This window comes from Aspergillus welwitschiae (assembly GCF_003344945.1).
Source record: "Aspergillus welwitschiae strain CBS 139.54b unplaced genomic scaffold BDQ94scaffold_48, whole genome shotgun sequence".
Classification (NCBI taxonomy): Eukaryota; Fungi; Ascomycota; class Eurotiomycetes; order Eurotiales; family Aspergillaceae; genus Aspergillus; species Aspergillus welwitschiae.
Window position 1 is genome coordinate 9,936 of NW_020798742.1, and position 27,791 is coordinate 37,726.

Here is a 27,791-nt window from a genome sequence, read left to right on the forward strand (position 1 = left end):
TATAGAAAATAAATTCTTGTGACATAATTATCGATTTTCTTATATTATTCTTGGTTAAATTTGAGAGCAGTACTGTAGAAATAATTGTAGAAATAATTATATCTGGCAGAATAAGTTATAAAGAAAAAAAAAGTCATAGTTAAACCATGATAACAGAAAAGTGTTAGATGATAACCAACACTCGAGGTACTATCGCTGATTATATAATATTTTTTTTTCTATCGATATCTACTACGTATGTCGGCAAGTAGCTTGTAGATTATATACTTTATCATACATCTATTTATATTTTTTACTAGAATTGGTTCTAGTATAAAAATATTTCTTATGGTATATATCTATATCACAAGAATTATATGTATACAAAACCTTACAACGATAGAAGATAGTTGAATGAAAGAGTAGCAGATATATAAGAAAGTAGCAGTAACACCAACAACAATATCCTAGGGGATTTCCCTTACAGTAGGTAGGTAGAGTATTTCAGAAAGTCAGACATGACTCTACCAGCGAGAAACTAGTGCTTTTTTCACAAGTAGTATCTTAAAAAGTATCCTTACATTACTGACCTCATCACAAATCTTACCCTGTCCCTTGAAAGCAAGGAATAGAAAGCAGTAAGGATAGTAGAGGCTTTGCTACAACAGGTCAAATATGCCACTGATGATAATCTTTCTGCACCCTGCCAGAGTATTTCTACTACCCAAATTTCTAAATACCAAAACAATGGATGTACAGTGTGAATTATAAGGCAGACGGAATGCTGCCCCAGCAATCAACATCAATTTCCATTGGCTCACCACATCCATCAATAGGCCCTTCTACTGTACCGCGGCCACTTGTAGTCGCGCTTGCGGCTGAGCTTTTGGTGATGTCCCGACCTTGCGTATGAAAATCCTGTCGACTTTTTCTAGCGCGCTCCCTTGTAGCTATCAGCGCTTTTCGTACATTATCATACTCCTTAGGGATTGATAATGATGTAGGCTCGGTGTAAAGGACTAGCTCATTGCACGGGCTTGTAGTATTTGCAACCAATAACTTCGGGATAGTTGACATCCGGTCAGCAACTCCGGGAAAGATCTCAAGACCGTTATCCTTTGGTTCAATATCCTCTAGTTCTCTGTCCAGATCATGTATATAGATGATATCCTTGGTATCGTCCAATAACATTGTATCAGGATGGACGGAAGCAGGAAGCCTCCTATCATTGATGTTATATTCGGAGGTTATGGTATCTTATCAAGCAAAAGAGTTCAAATCAGATCCAGTGACTCTCATACAATGGTAATGGAGAATGCAGATAATAGGATAGATGGTACAGAAACATACTGATATGCAACCGACCGAATCTCTTTGCCAGAGGCTGATCCCCCTCAGGGTAACTGTCTGCGGGGCGCTTCTTCCCGTGATTGATTTCCTCACCAGCATGTGCCATCAGCCACACAACCAGTGACCTTTATTTCCTTCCCCTTTCTTGGTGGATGAGGGAATTAGACCTGGTAATCGGATTATATATTAAATATGGTACTGCACATGACAGTGTGAATTTTCAAATTAAGTAAAACTGGATGTTACAACCGACGAGTCGCTTGATGCGTATTCATAGGTTCATAAAGGAGGGGGAACTGGCTTTGACTCATCTATCTTCACCTTTTAGGTCGCAACCCAGAACATTCTACCACCTTCACACTCCCCCACTCCCAAATATTCCGCTTGCAAGAACCATCACAAGACCATTCAGTATGGCTTCAGATAGTGATCCTAAGTTGGAATGGACCTCCAAACGAGTCCGTGATACGTTCCTTCAATATTTCAAGGAAAATGGCCACACTTTTGGTAAGTATTTTTTTTGAGACAGTTTCTCGGTCAGAACTGATTATAATTAAAAATGGCAGTTGCCTCGTCTCCCGTTGTTCCCCATTCTGATCCAACATTGTTATTTACGAATGCTGGAATGAATCAGTTCAAATCAATCTTTCTAGGAACGGTGGATCCTCACTCTGATTTCGCAAACCTGAAAAGTGCAGTCAACTCTCAAAAGGTCAGTACTTCAATCCTACTGGTTTCAGCTAGTTCTAACACAACCCGTAGTGCATTCGTGCTGGAGGAAAGCATAATGTAAGTGTAATGCGCATGGTCGCTACCAGAAAAAAAAAGGATTAAATCAAGAGACCTGAGCGTCTACTAATTCTTGCGAACGTAGGACCTCGACGACGTGGGCAAGGATAGCTATCATCATGTGAGGAAAGCCACCAAATCAATAATGGCTTTTATGATGCTAACACGGAAATGGTTACTAGACTTTCTTTGAAATGCTCGGGAACTGGAGTTTTGGGGACTATTTCAAAAAGGATGCGATTCGCTATTCCTGGGAATTGTTAACCAAGATTTACGGTTTAGATCCCAGACGTCTCTATGTTACCTATTTCGAAGGGAACAAGGAAGGTGGTCTAGAGCCAGATCTCGAGGCCAAAGATCTGTGGAAGGCCGTTGGCGTTCCGGAGGATCATATTCTCCCAGGCAACATGAAGGACAATTTCTGGGAGATGGGTGATCAAGGCCCATGTGGCCCTTGCAGCGAGATTCACTATGACCGAATCGGTGGACGTAATGCTGCCCATCTGGTCAATCAAGATGACCCAAATGTATTGGAAATTTGGAACAACGTCTTCATCCAATACAATCGTGAAACGGATCGATCCCTGCGGCCGTTGCCCAACAAGCATGTCGACACCGGAATGGGATTTGAGAGGTTGGTGTCTGTCTTGCAAAATAAGTCGTCAAACTACGATACAGATGTGTTCACTCCCATATTCCAGACCATTCGAGATGTTACCGGAGCTAGGGAATACCGTGGATGCTTCGGTAGTGATGACGCTGATGGTATTGATACTGCCTATCGTGTCATAGCGGATCATGTTCGGACCTTGATGTTTGCAATCTCAGACGGTGCGGTCCCAAATAATGATGGCCGCGGCTATGTCATTCGTCGTGTTCTCCGCAGGGGTGCTCGATATGCCAGAAAATACTTCGGTGTCGAGATTGGCAATTTCTTCTCAAAGATCGTCCCAACAGTCGTCGATCAACTGGGCGATATGTTTCCAGAACTGAGAAGGAAACAACCCGACGTTATGGAAATCTTAGACGAAGAAGAGATGTCATTTGCTAAGACTCTGGATCGCGGCGAGCGGCAATTTGAGCATTATGCCCAGCAGGCTAAGGCGAAGGGGGCTGATAAATTGCACGGCGCCGATGTCTGGAGGCTCTATGACACGTTCGGATTCCCGGTTGACCTTACTCGTATAATGGCAGAAGAACGGGGATTACAGATCGATGACCGAGAGTTCGAGGAAGCGCGTTCGCGAGCGAAAGAAGCAAGCAGAGGCCAGAAGAAAACTTCCGCTGAAACAGTGAAGTTGGACGTTCATGATCTGGGCAAGCTCGAAGCCATGAACGACGTCCCCAAGACTGATGATACTGCTAAGTTTGGAAAGGGTAATATTACCGCCCAAGTAAAGGCCATATACCACGGCAAGACGTTCCACTCATCTACGGACGAGGTGCCCGACGGCGAGCAACTTGGAATTATTCTTGACCGGACGAACTTCTACGCTGAACAGGGTGGACAAGAGAATGACACGGGTAAAATTGTTATCGATGGACAATCCGAGCTTGAAGTAGGTGATGTTCAGCTTTATGCTGGATACGTCCTGCATACTGGTTTCATGAAATATGGCTCCTTTTCGGTAGGTGATACTGTCATCTGCGAATATGATGAACTGCGTCGTTGGCCGATCAGAAACAACCACACCGGAACTCATATTCTCAACTTTGCGCTCAGAACAGTCTTAGGGGACGGTGTGGAGCAAAAAGGTTCCCTTGTCGCAGCGGAGAAGCTGAGATTCGACTTCTCTCACAAGTCTGCTATTTCGGACAAGGATCTGGCTCGGATTGAAGAAATTTCGACCGAGTATATTCGACAAAACTGCACTGTTTACTCTCAAGAACTCCCTCTTGCAACAGCTCGGGAGATCTCTGGAGTTCGTGCTGTATTTGGAGAGACTTATCCTGACCCGGTCCGCGTTGTCTCCGTTGGTGTGGAGCTGGGTGAGATACTCCAGAACGTGAAGGATCCGCGGTGGAAAGAGGTCAGCATTGAGTTTTGTGGGGGTACCCATGTTCAGAAGACAGGAGACATTAAGGATCTCATTGTTCTAGAAGAGGGCGGTATCGCCAAGGGCATCCGCAGAATTATCGCTGTGACCGGCGAAGATGCGCATGAAGTGCAGCGTTTGGCAGCGGAATTCCAAAAACGGCTCGATCTTCTAGAAGCAATGCCCCTAACTCCAGAGAAAGAGAAGGAAGCAAAGCAGATCCAGGCCGAGCTCAATCAGCTTTCGATTTCTGCTGTACAGAAATCCGCCTTTCGCGAACGTTTCGCGCGTATTAACAAGGAGGTTATCGATGGGCAAAAGGCTCTACAAAAACTCGAATCAAAAGTCGCGCTGGAGACCATAACTAATTACTTCCAAGCTCCGGAAAATCAAGACAGGAGTTGGCTTGTCGCCAAGCTCCCCATCTCTGCGAACTCTAAAGCAATTAGCGAATCTCTAAATTACGTGAAGTCAAAGTTGCCCGACAAGTCGGTATACGTTTTAGCTGCAAGCACCGATCAAGGCCGTGTTGCCCATGGCTGTTACGTGTCGAAGGTATGTCTTCCTCACTACTACTTCGGGCCCTCTGGCATTGAAACTAATGCACTTAATACTTTGTATAGTCATCAAGCGAGGCCGGTGCCTCCGCCAGTGAGTGGGCAGCTATCGTTTCTGGTGCTGTCGGGGGGAAGGCGGGAGGTAAAGGAGCTACCTCAGTCGGCAACGGAGTTAATCCCGACAGAGTCGACGAAGCTGTCAGCTTAGCTTCTGACTACCTTGGCAAGTTGAAGTTATAGGCTGTTGGCTATGCTGTAGCCAACGCTTATTAGGGTAAACAGAACTTAAGTGATTGATGGTGAATTTCCCGAAACAACAGCTAACTTTTTTTCTGGACTTATTGCTTATCGTTCTTTGTTCTGTGTAACATAAAAAGGAAAATATCATGCCACTGGAATCTCGATGCTAAAAACATCCTTGAATCAATGTGTCACATCTCCCCACACTGCACAATCAGAACATCTTGGTTGGGCTTATCTCGCGTCGTTCTAGTGTTCTCAATCATCCGTACAACGTCCATCCCTTCCACCACCTTACCAAAAACAACATGCTTGCCATTCAAAAATGGGGTTGCAGTTGTTGTTATGAAAAACTGACATCCATTTGTGTTCGGACCAGAATTCTGGGAGAATTAGTCAAGGTATAGTGGATGGATGTCTTGTAGCTCAGGGACTTACTGCCATACTAAGCAGGCCAGCATGGTCATGCTTCAGAAGGAAATTTTCATCTGAGAACCTTGGGGTGCCGTAAATGGTACAAGATCCCGACCCATCTCCATTAACGAAGTCGCCACCTTGGATCATGAAATCTTTGATCTTTTCCGATATGAAAGGATTAGCAATCTCTCATGCACACGCCTCTGTATTTCTTAAAAAACATACTACCCGATGGAATTTGCTGTTTTTGTATCCTTGTGGTCGTCCCTGTGCATTTTTACATTCTCCTGTACAGAACTGGCGGAAATTCTCTGCTGTTCGGGGCGTAACATCGGCAAATAGTTCCATTTTTATACGACCTAAAGGCTCGCCTGTCATAGAGATAACTCAGTTACTATCCCTTTAGTATTGACTTTGTTGCATAGTGCATTATACAACACTGCATGAACCAGTAGCAGCACAATACCCACAAACCGACATATTGATGAAACACATTCATAGCCATTCCTATGGACGTGCCTATGTAGCCTGCCTGGGCCAGGAGAACGGGGTTGCAACAGATTATGTATCATCTGATGTACATACCTCCTAAGGCTATATCAAAGAAAACCACAGGGTTTCTGTCTATGTGCGAGGTTGAAGTTGCGCTGTTCATTCTGTTCACCTGTCTGATTTCTCGTTATGTCGTTGCTGGTCTCGTGCTTGCGATATCGACCCTGTTAGAGACTGGGTACGTGCTAGTAGCTACAAGTGGTTGAATACTGGTGGCCATGACGATGTTTCCTGAATTGGCTGTTTCTGTTTAATTTTATTACCCGTCCGTCCCCGCAGTGGGTTCCGACATGATCGATCGCCTGCCCCGTGACTCGGACGTTCCAGCCTTAGGTGTCTGCGTTTGGCGACCACGACGTTGGTGTATTTGTTCTCACTTCACCTCCCCCCATTGAGTTTGGTGAGCATCCAACACCAGATCAGGCTCCATTTTGACAGCTTGGAAGCTACAAATATATCGGTGTCAGTGATGACCTTCCCGGGGCGTCCTTTAACATGAGCCTGGGAGTTGGTGCCCTCATCTAGATGAACTGAATGGGATTGTCGACCAACCTCGCAGAGACAACCTATTATTTAAAAGTGTCTTCCTTCTTCCTTAAATCGATACACTGCATTCAGTACTCTGCTATACGCGCAACAATTCCCACTCTTTTTCTTCCTCTTCGGCATAGTCTATTGAACGTTGTCCACCCCTCCCCCTCCCCCATCGCCTTCTGTCGACATGTCCTCAACGACTACAGGCTCCTCTTCAAGTGCCACTAGTACAGATCGTAATGGGAATAACAACAGCTCAAGCCCTACTAGTTCGCCTCTACTATTTTTCGTCGCCCTCGGGTTTGGTGTTGTTTTCACTAATCTATGGTATGTCCAAATTGGTATCACTAGGCCTTTGCTGCGCTTAGATGCTCATCTAACCATCGCGTTCCAGGATTATCGTGGGGGTAAAATATTGCTTTCGATATAATCAACGCAATCGCCAATTACGCAGTGAAGTGACAGGCGAGCCTATAGATCTGGTCGCTATGCCACGAACACACCGAAGACGTCGAGAAAAGAAGTTGATGACTATGGACGACGTTAACGAGAGGTTTCCACTGACGAAGTATAAAGCATGGAGGTCATCCCGGGAGAATGAAGGCCTCTCTGGTGCAGGCGGGATCTCGGCACCGAATAGCCGGTCGCAAAGCCCCAAGGATGAGAACTACATGTTGTCCGCTTCGCTTGGCGCTCCTTCATCCATGGTGGCATCGCCACTCAAAAGCCATCAGCGGGTTGATTCCAACACTTCGCAGGCCTCTGCACCACTAGAAAACCTGGAGACAACGCTACCACAATCTGAAGAGAAGAGCCAGAGATATTCCGAGCCAAGCCCTACAAACATCGGAGTAAACGACAACGCCAACATATCAGCCCCGGAGCAGCCCCGTAACCACGCGCTCAACCATGTCATCGTAGAGGATGTTGGAGACCTTGAAGACCATATCCGCACCGCTGTACCTGCCGATTTCCTGGCAAATCCTGGGGATACTTGTGCTATATGTCTCGATACGATCGAGGATGAAGATGATATACGGGGGCTTACATGTGGACATGCTTTTCATGCGTCTTGTGTTGACCCATGGTTGACAAGTCGACGGGCTTGCTGTCCCCTATGTAAGGCAGATTACTACATCCCGAAACCTCGCGCAGAAACTTCTGAATTGGCTCCTAGCTCAGAACGTCAAGGTCGACGTGGCATGGCACGAGTGACACCTATAAACCCGCCACAGGCTGTTCTTATCGGTGGAAGAGTGAACTTTCTGCGGCCGTCGGGATCCCCGGAGCAGCATGTGCAACGGCGCCCGTTGACCCACAGAGCGGGCTTCTCTCGATTGCGCCTTTGGCGAGCCTCTCAATCTAACCACCAGCCCACATCTCCTGTGCCTGATACTTCGTCTGGACAGCCAGATCGGAGGGCTCAAAGGCTAGCACTCTTCACTGCATCCTACTTTCCCCTGAACTTCAGTCTCCGAGGTAATCGTGCATCGAGAGGACTTGCAAATAGGAACGCAGACGTCCGACATTCAGAAAACAACCGATCGCTTGGGGAACTTGAAGCCGGACCACCTATATGAAATGTTCCCTTTTGTTATCCTCAAGGACTCCTGATCTATATATCTTGAATCTCATGTCTTCTCTGCCTCTCGACATCTGGAATGCCGGTTGGACAGACTCGTGGTTATCCTTGCGCAGGGTGCAGCAAACGCCTGCGGCTTTGTACAGTACATTGATGCACCACACCATCATAGGCTAATGTGCCCCTGCTTGGCTGAGGTCATATCGATTTCCCCCTCTCACTGTAATTGATCAGCTCTTATCGACTTTCTGGCATGGATCTTGGCGTTTGTTGAGACTATTTGAATCTAGGTCAGCTTATTTGGTGCAGGTGAAACCGGAGACATCTGGCTTTTAGCGGGTAATGCATGGCTGGGTATACTGCTCATTGATATTTGGCAGGGGGCTATCTTCCGTCCTCTCAAGATGAATAGAATAGGACAGTCATATGTTGACTTGGCAGAACAGATATCTGATGGCACGGCTACATTCATTATACTAGCCATAGTCTACTCACTTGCATCATTTTCCAGGGTTACTCTCCAAGTTACACGGATGTTGTAGGTTAGATATTGGATATTCTAGGCTATGTTGACAGGTGGAGTAGCCAGTTCAGTAAGTAGTGTGCGACAATGTTTATTGTTGACATTTAGACCATGCAACGTTCCGGATCCTCGTTCAAATGTTCTCGCTAACCCTACATCCGCGGGTCATACATCGGGCACTCATCTTGTCTAATATGAAATAATTTCTTGAAGGCGGCACCAATAGCTACTATAAAAGCTACAGCAATTGCGAAAATAAGGAGGAAACGGTAACAAACGTCGGCTTTTTTTTTTTTTTTTTTTTAGCCTACAGGTCCATTCCAATGCATAACTTGTGTGGCGTCTTCAAATTTTCTGACCGTGGTTTCTCTGCACTTCCAGATATAGCAGTCAGTAGCAGCCACCCCACCAGGGGGGTTCTGGGAACAAGATCCATGTGTGCAGAAAAGGTTGATTGCATCATGGCATGATATGCTCAAAGAATAGCAATCGGAAATAGGGGTAGAGGAAGCATTGTAGGCGTATGGGATGCCAACACTGGCATGGTCCCAAGCCATCTGAGCCTTCCGACAGATCGCAAACCTTGTTCGCCCTTACACACCACTGGCGTGAGTAGGAAGGTAGAATGAGAATAAATCTTAATGAATAATAAGCTGGATAGCTTGATTGTTGGTGTAGAGAATGGCTGGTGTCATTTAGGCAAAAACGTAGCTAACTTACAGGACATACTATTTATGTACTCCGCACATCATGTGACTTCGGGGAAGCTCTGCATGGCTCATAAGGTTGGCTTGGCTCACGTGCTACAGCGGCCGGGCCTAATAACACAGAAGAACACTTTCTGCTCATACTATCGTAGTGGTGAATAATTAATAAACCACTAAACTCACGATATTTGTTATTATTCATCTCTGACTTTAAACTTGAAAATCGCTGGGCGTAGGCCTTGCACTTCTCCCATCGGCCTACTCCGTTGCACTCTATACCAGCAAACTGGGCAATAAGCCTACATTGATCTTTAGCTCGATTGGTGGTTTGAAATGTTTCTCCAATAATTGAAACCGGCGGCCGAGTTCTCTCAATGTATCATGCTAGACGATTACTTCGAAAATCCCAGGTAACATTCCGGATAAGCCAACCATTACCTCGGGATTCAAGCTCGGTCACTATTCGTCAACTACAGATCAAACGCCCGTGGGCCAGGTATGCTGAGCAGCTCATAGTTCGAAGCTGTCATAAAATCACTCCCTTTACTCACAAGTGCGCCAGGAAATTTCTAGCTACCTTTTTATTGTGCGGGACTGCACTTCATTTGTTAACTTCCTTCGCCGTCTTGCGGTTCGATGAGTCGCTCTATGATACTGACCGGTCACCGGAGAGTTTGCCAGGGCTTGACGCCTCATCCACACCTGAGAAGTTTGACAGGGACGAATATGTTCCTCCCCACTCAGAGCATGCTGTTACTATACAAACTCGCTTCCTTCCCCTAGGTTGGCCTCGCTTACACGAAGGAAACTTTTATGCACCGACAGACCCTGAGTGGCAAGCTTTTAGGAAATTAGCCCTTGACAAGAACAAGCTCTCGGGGTTGAAAGGTATTTGCGAGCAGATGGCCGTTTAGTCAGTCTGAAATTAACCAGTCATAAACAAACAGAAGACTTAATTTCAGCTGTTTTGGATGTCTCATCGCAATCAAGACTACTTAATTATATGCTGGGGGGACCAGTGTCTGTCGCAGGAGTTTGGCTAGAACACCGATTCCCGTACCGTGCACCCCCTGTATACTATCGATTTGGGTATGTATGCCCTAATAAGTACAGTATAATTTGCTCATTGGTACAGACTACAACTATCTCCGAATGGCCTCGCCTGGGTTTCGAAGCCAATAGCTTCAGAAGACGGCGACTGCCTGCACAGATGTATGAGGCCGTTATGTGTGGCACACGCAATTAAGGATGCTTTTTTGGTTCTGTGGAGCAGGCAAATCTCCCGACTTAGCCCAGGCTTGATGGATGAGCAGATGTCTGGGTCTTTTATTTCTCTAGATGCAAATTTATTGCCCTCGGTCTTGCAAGGATCTGATGGACTTGACGACGTTTCTCGGTCTGTGTCACAGCCGCCTCCACAGAATTCCCAAGACGGCAGCCCATCAACCAAGGACTGCTCCCGTCCACATACTTCATTGTGCATTTCTACGTTGCGAAAATTACCGCTGCCAAAGCTCGGGCCTGATTCTGACCTACGTATGGCGCTCCTGGCTTTCAAGTGGCGATTGAATTACTGCTGGGCTCGCAACGTGCACACATCTCGTCGCGGTGTCATGTACTTTTCTGGTCCTGTTGGTATACGAGGCCCCAGAGGGTTGTGCAGAGTGGAGGTGAAGGGAGAGTATGATGTTGTGAGGTCTCAATGGACTGCTATCTCCATGGATATCAGAGATCTTAATTTGTTCAGTCAAAGGGCACTTGGTCCTCGTTAGCAACGCTTATGTCCATTGGCTGTAACTCAGCTGACTTGTGTAAACCACCAATCCCAGAGCGTATCAAACAACCTCAATACCGTGGTATCCTTTATGGCCTCAAAGCCTTGTGAAATACCAGCGAGGGACATGGTTTGGTGTGTCTGTCAGACGGTCTCTTACGGATTATTCTAGGTTCACGAAATCCTTTCGGAGACCCCATCTGGAGCATTCAGCTTATTATAATGGGTTCCTTGAGGCAGGCAAATGAACAGTACAGCGTCTTGATGGGATATGTGTATCTTCCCTCTATTTTGCTAAAGTTCGTGCAGCCAGCCAAACTACGTACCACCACTTCAAACTCCGCATAAATATGAAGGGCGAATCGTGCTACCGGGTGCTAGTTGTCGTTAGTCAAACCAGGTGTAGTAAGCTTTGATAATTGTGTACACAAAGATGAGTCAAATCTCTTAAGCGATGCTTGGTAACTCGAGTATTAGTTATCCTGATTGACAACTCATTAATAAATCCCAAAGGGTTAGTTTACCATGTGATTTGACTAATTATTCATAGTTAACGTAATCGGACAACGAAGCGGCGCGACAACGAGCCGGCGCGGCGATCCCCAACACTTCAAACAAGCCACTGTTCTGCCTACCATATTACAACGATCGCTTCAAATTAAAGCAATTAAACACTAAATAAACGACTTATATACAAAGAAACTAGGTGTTGACTTTATCTGGACATTTGAGGCGATTATGGCCTTCTTTGTTGCAATTACTGCAGCGTGGTAGCCGACGTTGAGTGTTCTTCATCTATATAGCTTCAACATCCTTTTTCTGAGTAATATGACGCGCAGTAGAGCCATCTAATGTGTCTTCTTCTTGTAGAAAGCGTTTTGAAGCCTTCTTCTTGTTCTTTTTATATTAATTAACTGCACGAAGTTAATTCAATTCGTGTTGAAGCAGTACAGCATTCTATATTACTATTTCTGCATCTTTATACACCTTTTCGAGTACTTGATCTGCAATAAGTGATAATAACCCAGCTTTCTGTAGTGTTTCGATCTCCGCTTTCTGATGATTCAGTTGATAAAGAGTTAAAGGTGTTTTACTGAGATATATAAATTAATTAGATGATGATATCGAAGGTAGTGGAGGTATTTAATTTAAATTTCTGAGATTTTAAAGCACTTTTTGAGGATTATACGGAATAAGCCCTGTTGCAGCGAATCCTTATTTTATATTCGCTGTATTAAAGACTTTCGTATACACTTTTTTAAAATGATATAAAAAGTCCTTTTTCTATATATGGTAGATGCCTTGGTCAGCTGTATCTTTGATTCGACGGCCGTACAGAATCTTTAGCAGTGCAAAACAAGCGACATCAAGCGGTTGAAGTTTATAGAAAGAATGAGGCGGCATGTATAAAGAAATAATCAATCTTTCTTTATAATATTGGTCGAATTCGATAGTTAAATGACTTCCATGGCCATCAAGAATAAGAAGACAATACTGGCCTATTGTTTTTGAAGCTGTAAATATATTAAAATACTGAAGCCAGTCAAACGCGAGTTTATCATTCATCCATCTGTTATCGCTAATACTGATCTGCCAGTTATTGGGAATAGTTTTAAACTACTTTTCTTATTATATTTTACCTGCAAAGATAATCTGTGGAGGTAGTATACTTCCTACAGTACTGATTATAATAATTGAAGTAACCTATTCACGATTTTTAGATTGTATAGATCTTGCATTTGTTTCACGGGATTCAGTACCGCAAACAATCTTTACAGTTGAAGCTATTCCCATTTAAAAACCCGTTTCATCTATATTATAAGTATCGTGTTCAAGAATCCTATATTTTTATATGGTATTCTGTACTAATTTAAACTACTGGTTTATGATATCAACATCCTTGCACTTCGCGCGTTGATAATCAAAATATTAAGTATATTTAGACTTCAATTCAGCCTGGTGACGTTGAACGAATCGGTTAACCCAGCGTTTGCTGCTAAAAGTGTTATTTTTTAACTTTGATTTCGATGATAAAAGGATCTCTGCAAGATATTGTACTTTTATAATAGTAAGCGGATAGCCTCGTGAGTCTAATTCAAGGATCCTGCGCTTTAATACTAATTTATTATTATTAGATAGCTTCCTTAAATTTGCCTTTATTTCAGCGCGAGACTTGATCCCATTCAAATGATCTTTCAAAGTGCTTATCTTGACATTAAATGCTGCTGCACATGCTTTCTTGGTAGTAAATTGACCGCGATTAAAGGCCTCACAGGCAAGCACTAGTCTTCTATCTCTAGAAAGATTCTCCATACGTTTGAATAGCTTTAATATTGATTGAATTAAGCAAGGTTGAATGTCGCGTGTTGTGGAGGTTCGAAGCGGTGAGGGTTCCCGCGCCGGCTCGTTGTCGCGCCGCTTCGTTGTCCGATTACGTTAGTTAGTTAACTACCGTAGTTACCAGTCAGGTGATGTGTAATCACCTTACTCCCGCCGATAAGGCCAGGCAGTGTAGAGGGGCATTCTCTTTTCAGCTCACTACTAGTATCGACAAGGGCTGACTATAGAAGGTTTAACAATAATGGCTCTCCATCCTAAATTTCTGGGGCAGAAGTTGTTGGCCAATGCACAGCAACCATGGCATACCCTCGAACTCTGTATGTTAAATGAAATACTGGCGATGCTCTTCTATACCCCGATGACTAACGCATTAATTATCGAAGACCTTGATTATGTCTGCCCCGTTAGTACTATACAACACCCTGCCCAGGAAGGGCTTACTAAAATGCTACTTCCAGTACTCTGCAAAGCTATTCAACACATTCTACACATCGGTGAGTCCAATTATCTTACAAAAATATCAATCAAGACTTCAGGTTGTCTTTCGTCAGCACATTCAACCTTGGCATCCATCATCCACTCTGACGCATGAAGCTGGTGCGGCGGTGCTGAAAATAGCTCCAGACAAGTTCTGGGAGTTTAGCGCTGCACTTTTCAATCACCAAGAAGAATTCTTTGATGTCAGTGTTGTTAAAGAGACACGTAACAAGACATATCAGAGACTTGCAAAAATAGCCGCGACAGTTGGTGTTGACGAACACGAGATGCTCGAATTATTGAACATCAGCGAAGTTATGCCTGATGGACAGTTGAATACCGGCAACAAGGTGACGAATGATATCAAATTGATGGTCAAGGTGCGCCATTGAAATATTGTTACAGGGCTCAACATTGAATCCTAACTAGATATAACAGTCAGGTCGAACAATTGGCGTCCATGTATCTCCGACCGTATATTTCAATGTAAGCCGTCTCATTATTAACTGAGCGATTTGATGCACTGATCCCGCTGGTTAGGGCGTCGAAGAACCAGGTATCAGCAGCAGCTTCACGGCCACACAATGGGAGCAATGGCTGGCCATGAATGTAGCGTAGGGAATTGTGCTCTAAAAGAGAGTGGTATGATAATAGGAGGTATTCAAATGCAGATGATAATTGTGGGCATTCTCTGGTAGCAAGGAGCATATCTCAATCTGAAACCCGAAATTTCCAGGATGAAACATCTGGATGCAGTCTATTCAAATGGGCCTTCTCGCATGCATTGCTCACTATCAGTGACTGTTGTTTTTGGATCTCGTTGTATTAGTGTTTCAGAGGCGACGGGGGCAAGGTTGGCATCAACAGTATTCCAGCTGACGAGTTACTGTGATACTGGCGGCTGATAGTTCAAGGGGCGCCTGTATGCATTGGTTAGGCTTGAAAGCGATGACAGGGTCCCCATACTCACTTGAAGAGAAGAATATGTGGTTCTGGCTCGTGCACTTCATAATGTTCCCAACCCAAGCTCTGATCATTAAATTAGACGTCTTACATTTATAACTTTCGTCGACCTCTTCTTACGTACTTGTGTGATACCAAGTGCACGCCATTCATCCTCCCACAGTAGTTTTAGCGTTCCTTTTGAACTGTCAAAATAGTCTGCAGGTATTTTCTTGAGCATGTTTTTGGGGAGTTGGACATGGCGGTATTCGAACTGGTCATCTGAGTATCTGCGTTTGCTGTAAGGCCAAGGCACACCAAAAAAAATCGCTTGTATGCGGCATACCTGGCTGAATAATGAATAGAATCAATGAATTCCTCTAATCTCTCCCGTTCAGATTCTAGCAAAGGGCGGGGCTTTTTATTCCTTCTGCTTAGATCGATGTCCATCTGGAAAGGCGGGGGTAGCGGGGCAGACACTATCGTAATCACTGCAGTCTAGTTGCTGTTAGAAAGAAGCATCAAATCATGCGTTGTTGCGACAATTGACAGAAAGGCCCCTGCCTGTTCTTGACAGACGGTCCAAGCAGACACTCACAAGTAAATAGTCCTTTGGTAGCAGAGTGAGGAAAAGCAAGTGGGTGAGAGGACTTTTTGAGTCTCAAAGAGACGCAAACAGCGTTATGACGATGACTTGTCGAAAGAAGTCTCTTCTTACTGACCTCTAGAGTTTAAAACAGGCAAGGTGTAGATTGAAGCTGTCTTGGTTTGAGGGCGCGTGGAAGGAGCCTCCATTAAGATGTCCGAGCAGTGACTCTTCGACTTTAGGATACAAGTGGAGTAGCTACCCGCTTTAATGCCTAAGGTATCAAATTTGATACCTGGATGCCATCAAGTCAGGACTAGATGGTTGTGAATTGGATTATATCATTATAATACAGACCATGTTTAAGTAGGGGCCATAAGGGACTTGCCGTCGTCAAAGATTGGAGGTGCACAATCAGTCTCTTTGGCTGCCTACTTATCTCTTCCCAAAACAATTATATGAAGGATCGTTTACTAACTTTACTGGATGGCCATACTAGATTTTATATATTCACAGTGTGATAACAATCTAATTTATTGTATGGTAGATGCTTGTCGGTAGGATCTTTATAAGAAAAAAGTTGCATACTGAACACGGAGAAGGAAACCAAAAACCTAGTGAAGCACAGTTATACTTCTCAACTATTACCCAGTGCGCTCTGCCACTGCCCTGATACTGTGTATTAAGTACAGTAGTAGTAATGAGGAAGAAAGAATCGCCTGATTATCTAAGAAGTTCAGCAGCCAACCAGGGCTTGAAACCCAAGTTTACCTCAGCCGAGAACGCGCCAAAACCGGCAGTACTCGAAGAAGATTGGGTCAGGAAAGAAGGGGCAACAAAAAAAAAAAAAAAAAAAAGGGAAGGAAAAATTGCAAAGTGGGTTTCTTTTTTTTTCATCCCAAATTTTAACCGCTCCCACTCCAGCGCCTGGGGCAAAATTTATTTAGTCTTCTTCTCCTCCAACAATCGTCCTGCCTTTTGGCATCATCTCATTTTTCCTATCCCATCTCTCTTGAGACATTCACATTTGTCAAAATGGCCGACGAAGTTTACGAAGGTGCCATCGGCATTGATCTTGGTGAGCCTTGCCTCTACTTTTGTTGTTTCATCTCATGACTGACGAGATTCTTCAGGAACCACCTACTCCTGTGTGGCCAACTATGAGGGTACCAATGTTGAGATCAGTATGTCGATACCTGTGTACTCTGGATCCGGCGCTGGTTAGCTGATAAACATGCAGTTGCCAACGAGCAGGGTAGCTACACTACCCCATCCTTCGTTTCTTTCACCGACAAGGAACGCTTGATCGGTGAGGCGGCGAAGAACCAGGCCGCTATGAACCCTAAGAACACCATCTTTGACATCAAGTAAGCAGCTTTTCGCTACACATATGTTCGTTATTAATTGAATCCAGGCGTCTTATCGGTCGGCGGTTCGAAGATCCCATCGTTAAGAAGGATGTTGAGTCATGGCCCTTCAAGGTTGTTGATCAGGGTGGAAACCCTGTGGTTGAGGTCGAGTACCTTGGCGAAACCAAGACTTTCAGTCCTCAAGAAATCTCTTCTATGGTTCTCATGAAGGTAACATTTCTTTGGCCCCAACTACGCGGCATTGCTTGTTATATCTCTTGCGTTACTGACAGATCACGCTAGATGAAAGAGGTTGCGGAAACCAAACTCGGAAAGAAGGTCGAGAAGGCAGTCATCACCGTGCCCGCTTATTTCAACGACAACCAGCGCCAGGCTACTAAGGATGCTGGTGCCATTACTGGTCTCAACGTGCTCCGTATCATCAACGAGCCCACTGCAGCAGCAATTGCTTATGGCCTTGGCTCCGGCAAGTCTGATAAGGAGCGTAACGTTCTTATCTACGATCTTGGTGGTGGTACTTTCGATGTGTCTCTCCTTAACATCCAAGGTGGTGTCTTCACTGTTAAGGCTACTGCCGGAGATACCCACCTTGGTGGACAAGACTTTGATACCAACCTCCTGGACCACTTCAAGAAGGAGTTCCAGCGCAAGACTGGCAAGGACCTCTCTGGAGACGCGAGAGCCCTCCGTCGCCTCAGAACCGCTTGCGAGCGTGCTAAGCGTACTTTGTCCAACGCTACCCAGACTACTGTGGAAATCGACTCTTTGTTCGATGGCGAGGACTTCAATTCCTCCATCACCCGTGCTCGCTTTGAAGATCTGAATGCCAAGTCTTTCTCCGGTACTCTCGAGCCAGTGCAGCAGGTTCTCAAGGATTCTGGCCTTGAGAAGAGCCAGGTCGATGAGATCGTGCTCGTTGGTGGTTCCACCCGTATCCCTCGTATCCAGAAGCTGCTCAGCGATTTCTTCGATGGCAAGAAGCTTGAAAAGGTAAGTGATACCCTGGCCATCTATTAAACGAGTCCTGTTCTAACAAGTTTGAATTAAAGAGCATCAACCCCGATGAAGCCGTCGCCTATGGTGCAGCCGTTCAGGCTGGTATCTTGTCTGGAAAGGCTTCTTCGGCTGAAACCCAGGATCTTCTTCTGCTTGATGTCGTTCCCCTGTCTCTCGGTGTTGCTATGGAGGGTAACATCTTCGCTCCTGTTGTGGCCCGTGGTCAGACTGTGCCTACGATCAAGAAGCGCACTTTCACCACTGTCGTCGATAACCAGACCACGGTGCAGTTCCCCGTCTACCAGGGTGAGCGTACCAACTGTGCTGATAACACCTCTCTGGGCGAGTTCACCCTCGCTCCCATCCCCCCTATGAGGGCTGGAGAGGCCGCACTTGAGGTTGTTTTCGAAGTTGATGTCAACGGTATCCTCAAGGTTACTGCTACCGAGAAGTCTTCTGGACGCAGTGCCAACATCACCATCTCCAATGCCGTCGGCAAGCTTTCCACCACTGAGATTGAGCAGATGATCGATGGTACGTTTCACGCAGCGAAAGATATATCTATATATACTGACAGTTCCTAGACGCTGCGAAGTTCAAGTCCAGCGATGAGGCTTTCACCAAGAAGTTCGAGTCTCGCCAACAGCTCGAGTCCTACATCTCGCGTGTTGAGGAAATCGTCTCCGACCCTACCATGTCGCTGAAGCTGAAGCGTGGCAACAAGGAGAAGATCGAATCGGCACTCAGCGATGCTATGGCCCAGCTTGAGATTGAAGATTCGACTCCCGAAGATCTTAAGAAGAAGGAGCTTGCTCTTAAGAGACTCATTACTAAGGCCATGGCCACTCGGTAAACGAATCTCTGCGATCCTATCATGGTCCTAAGTGCGGCACTATACAATTGCCCTTGCCTCTACCATTCACCCTTCAGTCCCACCATCGAATTTGCGCAAAGTGGCCGATTTCCTTGCTTCGCCTTTGATTGGAGACCTTAACGTCGTCTACGGAATTTCCTTTTAGATGAGGCGTGTTTATTCATGACCGGGTACAAAATTGCAAAAGTAATTTACGAAAATTTTATATATGAACTCCGTTATTATCATAACGCCCTTGTATCTGATTGCATGAGCCGTATGCTAAACCAGAGTATATCGCCCCTAAAAAGGCTCTCTGTATTTCCATCACTACTGTTAGACTTTTGAGAATGGAGACTTGTTTGACTTGCCCTTTGGACTGCCTTCCATAACCATTTGTAAGTCGTAGCTGCCGTGGCGAGCTGCTTGTGTCCTGAAAAAAGAAAAACAAGTAAATAAATAAGAATAAAAATAAAAATAGAAATAAAAAGAACAAAAGAAAAAGCCCATGAAATGTGCTAACTAGAGGGTGGCCCGCTTGGAGGCGGCGTAATCAGTTTGCCTCGGCATTGAGTCTCCCAAATCCTATCACCCTTGTCTAATCATTCGCGCAATTTGCTACAAGCAACTGTACCCGCATGATTTGTCGTTACTGATAAGCATATAAGACCCATACCCAAAAAAGACGGGCACTTGGAGCAGAAGAAGAGTGAAAATGCAACGCCGTGCAGCACTTACCGGCATCAGCTATATGCGTCGCTGCTCAACGTTTACTGGGTTGCGTTATAACTTGCTTCCTGAGCATCAACTTCCGCCTTGGACTCAGCATAAGGTAGCACCTCCGTCTAATAAAAGGAGCTTTTCCAGTTCGCCCTTTTGGTGTAAGAAGAAGGACAAGACGAAAACTACATCTGCTGCAGATTCTGGGAAGCCGTTGCCAAAAGCAGGCGCAGGCTCCGAAGACCCGCATGATTTTTCACAGCTGCATGACGGCATAGCGGCTGCCCTGTCTCGACTCAGAGACGAACTCTCTAAGATGCGTGTCGGGGGGAGGTTCAATACCGTATCAATTGAGAGTCTTCGTGTGCAGCTGAGCAAGAGCAGCAAGCAATCGATCAAGCTGGGCGACCTTGCTCAAGTTGTTCCTAAGGGTGGACGAATGGTGACTATCTTGGCCTCTGACGAAGATGTGAGTTACTGGCGCCTTAAAAGAATGTCTTTGCTATCACGAAGCCTACAGATCCTCTCAATCTTCCATTTTTGCTCTAACGCAGACTGTTATCGATATAGCATGTGAAGCCCATTCGCTCGTCAATAGTCTCCTCCAACTTGTCGTTAACCCCGCAAGCCGACCCTCACAACTCCCTTCAGCTCAATGTCACGATCCCCCCACCGACTAAAGAGTCCCGGGATCAAACGATCGCTATGGCAAAGGCGGCAATGGAGAAAGCTGCCGGTGCCGTCCGTGATTCACGCAGCGCTGTGCATAAACGTCTTCAGGATCTGCAGAAAAAGAAGATTGCCAGGCCAGATGACGTTCGGAAGGCCCAGGAACAGATGGAAAAGCTTGCAGAGAAAGGGCAGAAGGAGGTGAAGGAACTGTTTGAGACTACAAGGAAGGCTATGGAGCGGGCGTAATGAGGAATCACGCTGCTGAAAGTCCAGCTTTGAATGAACTCAAAGCGTGATATGAGTACGAGTTCTGTATCTGATATTTAGAGATTCATTGTATTCTACAGTCACTTATAATGCATAAATGTGAACGAGACAGATAACAAGGGATGATGGAAAGCTGCAAAAATACAGGTACATAGTAAAGATACTGATGGTATCAGGGAGCAAGATTCTCAAGAGCGTTTCGTAATGCGACTGGCGGCTAAAAGCGAGTCCAACTTCGCAATGAACGCAGAGGACTTGCCGACCGTGTGATACGTTGCATTGTTTCTGAGGTTTTCAGAGACACTGTCAACGACTGAGACGTTGTCCGCCTGTTTGGCTTTCGACTTAGGATAGTTGCCCTGAACAAGCAGTCCAATAAGTGAGCCTTGGTCCTTGGTACTGAGTGGACTGAAGTTGACATGACGTGGTTCCACAAGATCGCCTTTTCGCTGCGACAACTTATCTGCGCGTTCTTGCGATAGCTTGTTCGCTTCCATAATGGCCTCAGCCTTTTCCTCTTCACTCGAAAAGCGGACAAATTTGCCCTGATAGAGTCTCTTGCCCAGCTCATTCGGAGGTACATAATCATTGGCATAGCGATCACCGAATAGAGACAACTTTTCAACGACTCCGGCAGTATGAGCGTGTATGTCGGTGGGTAGAGATGGCCATGTTTCTTTCAGTGAAGCTAAAGAAATTGACTCGGGATTGTACTGGACAGGCTTGGGCTGCGCTTGTTCTGCGAGCTCTCGGTACACAGCGTTGATTGAGGCTTCATGGAATGCAGCTTCCAATGCCGAATCTTCCTGATCGGACCCCTCGTTGCGTCGAGGACGGCCTTCCCGCCCATCTTTAGATTGAACCTTCTTCCTTGGACCAGCTCTAGGGCCTCGGAAAGCGGTGGATCGGTTGCCTCGAGGGTTGCGAGCCCTGGAATTCTTAAGGATATTTGCTGGTTGACCAGTGGCTTGAGAGGCGGCGAGAGATCTCGCATCAATTATCCGTCGGGGACGAGGTCGTTCATGGTTGACGTTCCGAATGTTCAGGTTCGCCGGCGGAATGTTGTTTCTTCTGGTTTGCGCACTAGGACGTCCGGCGGCGGAAGAGGCTGCGGAATCCTCGGTTGCATTCGCATCTTCATCAGTTAGAAACAAGTGAGTAGGGGCTGAGAAATCGTAGTATGGCTGGATGAGAACAACAACTCCTTGAGAGAAAAACCAGTTGAGGGAGGGAAAGTAAGATGAGACATGCACTGTGAACTGGGCGGACGGAGACTGGAACGTAGCATACTTACTGGAGTGGTTGTTGTAATCTTTTGCTTGTAAGTAAGTAGCCGAAAACTGACGAATGGATAAAAGAGTCCCCTCTATTGCCCTGGCACGCCGAGGGCGTAGAAGCACGACCCGTTGTTGGAGCATCCTTGTTGATGAACATCTAAGGATTGGATAAGAGGGAGACTAAAAATGTTCGTTACCTCCGAATGCTACAAAGTCACGTGCTGCGCGAACAGAAGCATAATCCAGACAATTTCCGTGGGAGCGGCAAGCCTCCTATTTACTATTCATTACTTATCCTCATAGCTCCGGTCTCACGATCAAATATGTTACGCCGCAAACCCACCGCTATAGCTATAACCTCGGAAGACCTTGCGACTTTTGAACAATCACGGCTCCGACAGCTCTCCAAAGAGACTCGTACCGAAGGCCATGCCAGCACTAGCTCCAATGTCAATATTGACCCCAGCGATGAGCTCAAGCCATTGCCGGGGGAAAAGGCGAGAATCGTCCGCTCGCGGGAAGAGCGCATCGGTATTAATCGACGCAATTAACTTTTGAAGGGTTTGCCCAACACGTTGGCTTTTCCTGGCTACCGATTTATGCCGAGTATTGCCTCGGGCATCATCACCACTTCCCAAGAGCAAGAGAGCCCCGATTGGCAGCGAATAATCTAAAAGTCCCACACACATCAAGGTGTGGTTTTTCGCAGGTCAATTCCTGCTACAAGTGCATGTTCTACAGCGATAATATTACAACGACAGCCTGTGCATAACATTTCCAACTCTATTCCCGACGGTGTGCTTGGTTTGTAACCTATACTGCGAATCTTACCATTTTCAATGTACTGGGTCTTTGTTCCTGCCCGTCTCATTAATTATTGTAATTATAATATTATGTTATTGAGGTCGCCACATAGTGCGGCCACATAGTGCAATTGCATAGCAGTCATTGCAAGCCGATGGAGATCATCTCAGTCGACTGAAGTAGCCCAACAATAATTTCAGGGTGATTGAAAACAAGTTCAGTGGGCGGACGTTCTGTTTCAATGCGAAGTGATAGAGACCGTATGCGATTGCAGCGTTGAGTTTAATGAGATCCTTACGTTACAAGAACAGAGAGAGAGAGAAGCAGTAGGTGAAACTTTGGGCGTTGCGTGGTACTCATTTGGATAAGCCATCATTTTGTACATGAAAAGCATGTCTGCTTTGGGAGCATAGTAACATGACCAGCATACTTATAAGAACCAGCTACCAAAAAGGACACGCCGAGGTGAAAAGAGCGAATCTCTCTGGCAGGCGCTATAATTCGTAGCCATCAATAACTCTAGGAGTGCCCCTGCGTTTTGAATGAGCCCCCAGTCTTCCAGCTGTGCTGAATAGAACGCGTTACCGCTGGCGCTTTGAAGTGCTTTCGGTTCCTAGGTCGACTGAATAATTCCACCGCCGTTTGAGACCGTTTGGATCGTACACACTAGCAACACTTTGTTGCCAGTCTCGTGCCGTGAACAAAACTTGTTGCCCGGTGAATTGAGTGTGTGGCATGGGAGCTGGTGCGACCGGGGTAACCTTTGATTGCTGCTCATATTGTACGGGGAAGTGGTCAGGTAAAGAAGGTTGAACGGTCTGGGCTGGATTGCTCAAGGCCATTGGTGGGGAATTTGTTGTCACAGTGGGTGTACCGATAGAAAATGCCATATCCCATTGACTAGACAGTTTCGAACAAGTCAATGACCATTTCTCGGTGTAAATTACTCTTTTCTTGGAAAAAAAAGGGCTCTTACTTGATTATGCGAGTAGGATCCCAGCTATTTTCATCAACTAAAGGCGCGTTCAGTCCGTGGGTAGAGATCGATTGAGAGGGAATTAATCCCAACGGTTGGAGCTGAGAGGAATCGGACTTTGAATCTTCAGTACCAGCTGATATTGGAGGGGTTACAGGATAAGCTGCATAACCCACTCTACTTTGAACGCCAGGTACTTGATTGATTTGAGAAGCGTAATGTGAATCTAGTGGCGGGCTTGGGTGATATGACTCGGAGGGACTCCCGTACGGGAAAGTTGGCTTCAATTCGAAAGGTCGGTTCACATCAGCTGAAAAGGCGAAGCGCAAAGAATCAATTTGCGCTTGTAATTCTGGCATAGGCCAAGCGGAAGAACATCGCTCAAGTATTCGCATGTGCCGTGTGAAATATTCCCGCGCGTCCGTGTGAAAGTTTGGGTCTGGAGACGTTATGGCCACCTGTTGTAGCATTAGCTGACCGTCAATAGTATAAAAGGCTCGGAATTCTCACAAGGTGCAGCATTGTGCATGTCAAAATGGTGTAGATTGTGAAATTTATGCCTCTTTGCATGAAAAGCAGGCCAGAGAGCCCAAAGCGGTTCAAAATGGCTTCTTGAAGCCTACAAAGGTATTTCGCCGAAGAGTAGCATAACGCCATATGCATCTTCCAACCGCCCCCTGCCGCAAAAGACTTGGAAGCTATCAATTGTGGACGGTGTAACAGGATAATACCAAGATGACAGTGGGAATGCATATTCCCGACGAAATGTGATGGAATCCACGGTGGTGAGCCATCAGGAGGATAGTTGACTTGAAGATCCGGTGGTAAACTCTGAAGCCAGTCGGTAAAGAGAGGATTTTTTTCAACGAATTTAGGGTTAGCCCCCCAATCCTTCTGTTTCTTTATCTTATGGTATATATCGGCAATGATGCGAATATGGCGTGCATTCCGGACGAAGTATGCATACTGCCTTGACCGATCCAATTCGAACTGATCAAGGCCTCTGATATCCAAGGTCGGACTCATATTTACTGTCTCATGGTCCACACCGTAATCGGAGCGCCCTGAGAATCGTCAGCCAGTATATACCTATGAAGATCAGAAGACGTACCCTGCGGCGCCCCTATCATGACTTCGACGACCAAGAGGGCCTGCCAGACCCTTGTCTGCACCAAGCATTCTACAGGATTCAAGTCGCAAGACCTGCCTTCCGTGTGGAGATTGTTGTGTTCATGGATATCCAGATCTTTCGCCATGGAGATGATTGTTTTAACAGTTTGCCAAGAACGGTAATAATAACCCTTCTTTGGCCGTGACTCTCGAGCCTTCAATAACAGAAGCAGAGCTTGTATCGTACTGAGGCGAGGTTCGTCCATAAAACTAGATTCGTGCCCTAACAAGACGGTTTGCAGTCAGCATACGACGTGGTACACAGGTGCGTGGGTATCTTTGTCGCCTCACTGTTTGCTAATGCGAGCCACTGTGCTCCTTGAGCCGGGTCGTCCGATAGCCTCCCTGCGCACGCAAATAGTGCCTCTAGCAGAAGCGGAGATATTGAACTTCGTTCGTGTTGCCATTGATAGTACAGATGAGATCGATGGATGACAGGGACGTATGGATGTATATCATCAAAATATATCTTGAAGTAGTTCATGACCTCGTCATCAGATGGCATCAATTCGGGCGGGATGCGTATAGTGGCGCCAGCTCCGGTACTAAGGGGTGGTAACTTCTCGTCTACTTCATCCTGGGTCGGGATTTCTGGCTCAGCCCTCTCCCTTCGTTGCTGCCTGATGTACGGCGCTGAGACTAGGTTAATACATTCCGTCTGTAAGACACGTTACGAAGGCTAGTATATCTCACCAATACCAGTCTCGTCTATCTTGAGCTCCCCTAAGACCTCGCTGAGGTTCTCTGCAGTAGATTGATCATGCTCAGTGTATATGTCACTTTCTGCGGTTCCCAAAGGTTGGGTTTGGTCGTTGGAGAACATCTGTGACTGAGTATATTGGTGATGTGGCATGGCCACTTGGGACGATCTCATGTCGTAGACATTTGGCTGACCTGGAGTAGAATGCGCAAATTGCGGATAGATCCCAATGTTGTCATTATATGGGTGCATGCCACCCATTGAAGGTGGTCCGGAATCTCGATAAGCTTGGGAGCCGGGATATGACGATAGTGAGGGTTCTGCTGCGTTAGACGCGCCTAACGAGTCGACAGGATTGGTTTCAACGTTTTCCGCTGCAGCATATTCGCCATCATGCCCGATTGTTGGAGGAACGCATACTAACTTCAAGCGTGTGCATGCCGAACAAGGCCATGTGTTTGTCGTAGCAGCATCACACTTGATCTTCCGTTTCCTGCAACCATTGCAAGCTCGCATTACTGAAGATAGGCTTTTAATCAGACGCAACGAAGTCAAGTCCACATTCGGCCAAACATACCTTTGAGCCTCTTATGCCTGTTATGTTCATCGACGAATACATAGTCTGTATCAAGAGCCGTCAACATACAATGAAAGCCATAAACGGGCAATTTATCCAAATGGTAACTACCGGGGGGAGGGGGTCTTACTTTTCTGGCCTTCCCTTGGTGGGCCCGTCGGGGGTGTGAATGTGAAGCCTTGCATCTTAGCACGGACAGCGACACAAGCTATGAGGCAGCCCAGGAAATGTGGACCGGACCAGCATGCAACAACTTTCGGGTATTCGGAAGAAAAATATAAAAAAAACTAAGGCAAAGGAGAGTATCCGCAGGACCTGCCTTATGCGGATGGAACCAATGTGGAATGTATTCTGAACCTTTCACTGTCGACTTGATGGGCGCTGGGATGGTCTTCGCACTATTGTAGCTTCAATCCCACACTTGTGCAACAACGGTCACTCTTGTCCTAAGCAGGGAAAGGATAGGGGGAGGAGGTATAATGGATTGCGACCGAGAAAAACGATGTAGTAAGGTAGGAATATCTATCGTCAACCGCGGGAACAAGACAGCGTCAGCCGGAGATAATAAGGTGTGACTTGTAGTCTCTGTACTATGGTCTCCTAGGATCAATCTGATCAGTCTCCGAGTCATAGATGGGTGTAATAAAGACAGCGCAGCTATGGGAGTAGCGGAAATTTGTGTCCTGGGGTATTGGCGCGACTGACAGTTTCACAAAACGTAAGCTTTAATTAGGTCGAGTTTGCTGCGAATCCATTAAGCGGCGACAAATGAGACTTAGAAGGTCAGAAAAGGGAAAGATATGAAGAAGCTGCGATTATATATTACAAAATGTCAGTTGTGGACGACGACAAGAAGTGAGGACAAATGAAGGTAGGGTAACAGTGACAATCCGGGCTAGCGACGGAGAAAAGGCTATCATTAAGGGCAAACTCAAAGAGGGTAAGGAATAAGAAAGTGCTTCCTGCACATGCCGGAAATCCAAGAGCGGCCAACATTGAGATACGAGAAGAGATCCACGAAATATGATAAAGAGGAACGTTGAGCAAGCGGAGGAGTTGTTGATACCTGATATGTTGGGTTGAACGACTTTCATCCAGTCTGCATCGTAGACCAGAAACGTCAGTATGGATACCTCGCCATTGACTTTGCAGTATGAAGGAAGATGAAGTCGATTGGCGCATCACACTCCGAGGCGAAAGTCACCATTTGCATGAACCGGGATTCGTATGGAGACGGCTAGAGGATCAGAACGCCGGGCCTGGGATGATGGGCAATTGCAAGAGCAGTACGGAGTAGAGGCTTGGAATAGCAGACGCAAAGAAGATAAGAGCATCAGGGGAATCGAGAGCCCACCAATACAATCAATGATTTCCCGGATGGAATTAATATCTCCGTATAGGATTGGGGAGGATGCCGGGAACTGATGCGGTCTCCTTAGCTAAGTCATCACTCTTTGCCGCCTCATTCTCCTGGTAGTTGAGCCGTAGATAATAGCAGACAGTGTGGTTCGTAGTAGTGCACGGGGATCCGAGCGATCAGTCAATAATAAAGAGACGATTGTGCGGAGACCCAACAACAGGGGTGGGTAAACACGCTCAATACCCTGAGGAGGAGTAGAAGCGGGCGCGTGGTGGAAGGATCTTTGGCCTAGGTATGCACCACTTTCTGAGGATCGTCTCGGAAGTTTGAGGGGCCTCTGCGAACTAAACCCCCCTCGGTCTCCAATGGCGCCCAGAGGAAGTAGTGTGTCTTAATGTAGGCCTCATGGCCGTCGGTTTAATGGGACCGCGGCCCCCCTCATCCCCTCCACGGGAAGGACGATCCCAAGTTAAAATCGGGGTTTAAAATGATCTTGATCTTCTTGGCTTTGAAAATAGTGCGCCGAACTACGGATTGCGCCATACAACTATTGATTCTTATTAGGGGTCTTTTTTCCCTCTTTTTCTGCGCGCAATTGTGTGACTTAGGTATCTATTTAGTGCTTCAGTATATTGTAGTAATTAGACTTCCCCCGCCCATGCGT

At 46.1% G+C, this 27,791-nt stretch overlaps 12 protein-coding genes across 12 annotated transcripts; 7 read left to right on the plus strand and 5 right to left on the minus strand.

The window, feature by feature from the left end:
- Positions 1-1,568: 1,568 nt before the first annotated feature.
- BDQ94DRAFT_162992 (alanine--tRNA ligase) lies at positions 1,569-4,951 on the plus strand (the record flags this gene model as incomplete). Its single annotated transcript, XM_026769649.1, has 6 exons — positions 1,569-1,836; positions 1,896-2,041; positions 2,092-2,118; positions 2,204-2,239; positions 2,301-4,709; positions 4,778-4,951. The coding sequence occupies 6 exons, from the start codon at positions 1,569-1,571 to the stop codon at positions 4,949-4,951; spliced, it is 3,060 nt and encodes a 1,019-aa protein (XP_026621121.1).
- A 175-nt stretch (positions 4,952-5,126) lies between these two features.
- Positions 5,127-6,162, minus strand: cyp3 (putative peptidyl-prolyl cis-trans isomerase). The gene is made up of 4 exons (XM_026767984.1): positions 5,954-6,162; positions 5,594-5,739; positions 5,390-5,527; positions 5,127-5,334 (listed from the first exon to the last, which is right to left on the minus strand). Exons 1-4 carry the CDS (start codon positions 6,021-6,023, stop codon positions 5,143-5,145), a joined length of 546 nt encoding a protein of 181 aa, XP_026621122.1. The 5' UTR covers positions 6,024-6,162; the 3' UTR covers positions 5,127-5,142.
- A 93-nt stretch (positions 6,163-6,255) lies between these two features.
- BDQ94DRAFT_100737 (E3 ubiquitin-protein ligase RNF103) lies at positions 6,256-8,178 on the plus strand. The gene is made up of 2 exons (XM_026763338.1): positions 6,256-6,781; positions 6,849-8,178. Exons 1-2 carry the CDS (start codon positions 6,642-6,644, stop codon positions 8,032-8,034), a joined length of 1,326 nt encoding a protein of 441 aa, XP_026621123.1. The 5' UTR covers positions 6,256-6,641; the 3' UTR covers positions 8,035-8,178.
- Positions 8,179-8,843: 665 nt separating this feature from the next.
- BDQ94DRAFT_152517 (uncharacterized protein) lies at positions 8,844-9,246 on the minus strand (the record flags this gene model as incomplete). Its single annotated transcript, XM_026767985.1, has 1 exon — positions 8,844-9,246. A coding segment is annotated over exon 1 (250 nt), but the record flags the coding sequence as incomplete, so codon positions are not given.
- A 134-nt stretch (positions 9,247-9,380) lies between these two features.
- On the plus strand, positions 9,381-11,629 carry BDQ94DRAFT_100749 (uncharacterized protein). The gene is made up of 4 exons (XM_026763339.1): positions 9,381-9,762; positions 9,829-10,154; positions 10,214-10,355; positions 10,402-11,629. The coding sequence occupies exons 1-4, from the start codon at positions 9,641-9,643 to the stop codon at positions 11,036-11,038; spliced, it is 1,227 nt and encodes a 408-aa protein (XP_026621125.1). The 5' UTR covers positions 9,381-9,640; the 3' UTR covers positions 11,039-11,629.
- Positions 11,630-13,576: 1,947 nt separating this feature from the next.
- On the plus strand, positions 13,577-14,849 carry BDQ94DRAFT_152522 (DsbA family protein). The gene is made up of 5 exons (XM_026767986.1): positions 13,577-13,697; positions 13,764-13,783; positions 13,839-14,237; positions 14,296-14,343; positions 14,398-14,849. The coding sequence occupies exons 1-5, from the start codon at positions 13,622-13,624 to the stop codon at positions 14,473-14,475; spliced, it is 621 nt and encodes a 206-aa protein (XP_026621126.1). The 5' UTR covers positions 13,577-13,621; the 3' UTR covers positions 14,476-14,849.
- BDQ94DRAFT_100850 (cyclin-dependent protein kinase regulatory subunit CKS1) lies at positions 14,653-15,439 on the minus strand. Its single transcript, XM_026763341.1, has 5 exons — positions 15,398-15,439; positions 15,146-15,290; positions 14,945-15,089; positions 14,828-14,886; positions 14,653-14,777 (listed from the first exon to the last, which is right to left on the minus strand). The coding sequence occupies exons 2-5, from the start codon at positions 15,247-15,249 to the stop codon at positions 14,741-14,743; spliced, it is 345 nt and encodes a 114-aa protein (XP_026621127.1). The 5' UTR covers positions 15,250-15,290; positions 15,398-15,439; the 3' UTR covers positions 14,653-14,740.
- Positions 15,440-16,242: 803 nt separating this feature from the next.
- Positions 16,243-18,716, plus strand: hscA (putative Hsp70 chaperone (HscA)). Its single transcript, XM_026763342.1, has 7 exons — positions 16,243-16,463; positions 16,519-16,569; positions 16,626-16,752; positions 16,800-16,965; positions 17,038-17,745; positions 17,805-18,285; positions 18,336-18,716. The coding sequence occupies exons 1-7, from the start codon at positions 16,421-16,423 to the stop codon at positions 18,602-18,604; spliced, it is 1,845 nt and encodes a 614-aa protein (XP_026621128.1). The 5' UTR covers positions 16,243-16,420; the 3' UTR covers positions 18,605-18,716.
- A 403-nt stretch (positions 18,717-19,119) lies between these two features.
- On the plus strand, positions 19,120-20,382 carry BDQ94DRAFT_152542 (ribosome-recycling factor). Its single transcript, XM_026767987.1, has 2 exons — positions 19,120-19,793; positions 19,895-20,382. The coding sequence occupies exons 1-2, from the start codon at positions 19,320-19,322 to the stop codon at positions 20,240-20,242; spliced, it is 822 nt and encodes a 273-aa protein (XP_026621129.1). The 5' UTR covers positions 19,120-19,319; the 3' UTR covers positions 20,243-20,382.
- On the minus strand, positions 20,383-21,694 carry BDQ94DRAFT_152543 (uncharacterized protein). Its single transcript, XM_026767988.1, has 2 exons — positions 21,558-21,694; positions 20,383-21,398 (listed from the first exon to the last, which is right to left on the minus strand). The coding sequence occupies exons 1-2, from the start codon at positions 21,679-21,681 to the stop codon at positions 20,452-20,454; spliced, it is 1,071 nt and encodes a 356-aa protein (XP_026621130.1). The 5' UTR covers positions 21,682-21,694; the 3' UTR covers positions 20,383-20,451.
- A 128-nt stretch (positions 21,695-21,822) lies between these two features.
- BDQ94DRAFT_152544 (CDC26 family anaphase-promoting complex subunit) lies at positions 21,823-22,482 on the plus strand. The gene has a single exon (XM_026767989.1). It carries the CDS (start codon positions 21,864-21,866, stop codon positions 22,089-22,091), a length of 228 nt encoding a protein of 75 aa, XP_026621131.1. The 5' UTR covers positions 21,823-21,863; the 3' UTR covers positions 22,092-22,482.
- A 443-nt stretch (positions 22,483-22,925) lies between these two features.
- On the minus strand, positions 22,926-25,952 carry BDQ94DRAFT_162999 (Zn(II)2Cys6 transcription factor; the record flags this gene model as incomplete). Its single annotated transcript, XM_026769650.1, has 8 exons — positions 22,926-23,244; positions 23,321-23,778; positions 23,831-24,384; positions 24,432-24,713; positions 24,782-25,123; positions 25,184-25,708; positions 25,768-25,812; positions 25,898-25,952. 8 exons carry the CDS (start codon positions 25,950-25,952, stop codon positions 22,926-22,928), a joined length of 2,580 nt encoding a protein of 859 aa, XP_026621132.1.
- Between the last annotated feature and the right edge of the window lie 1,839 nt (positions 25,953-27,791).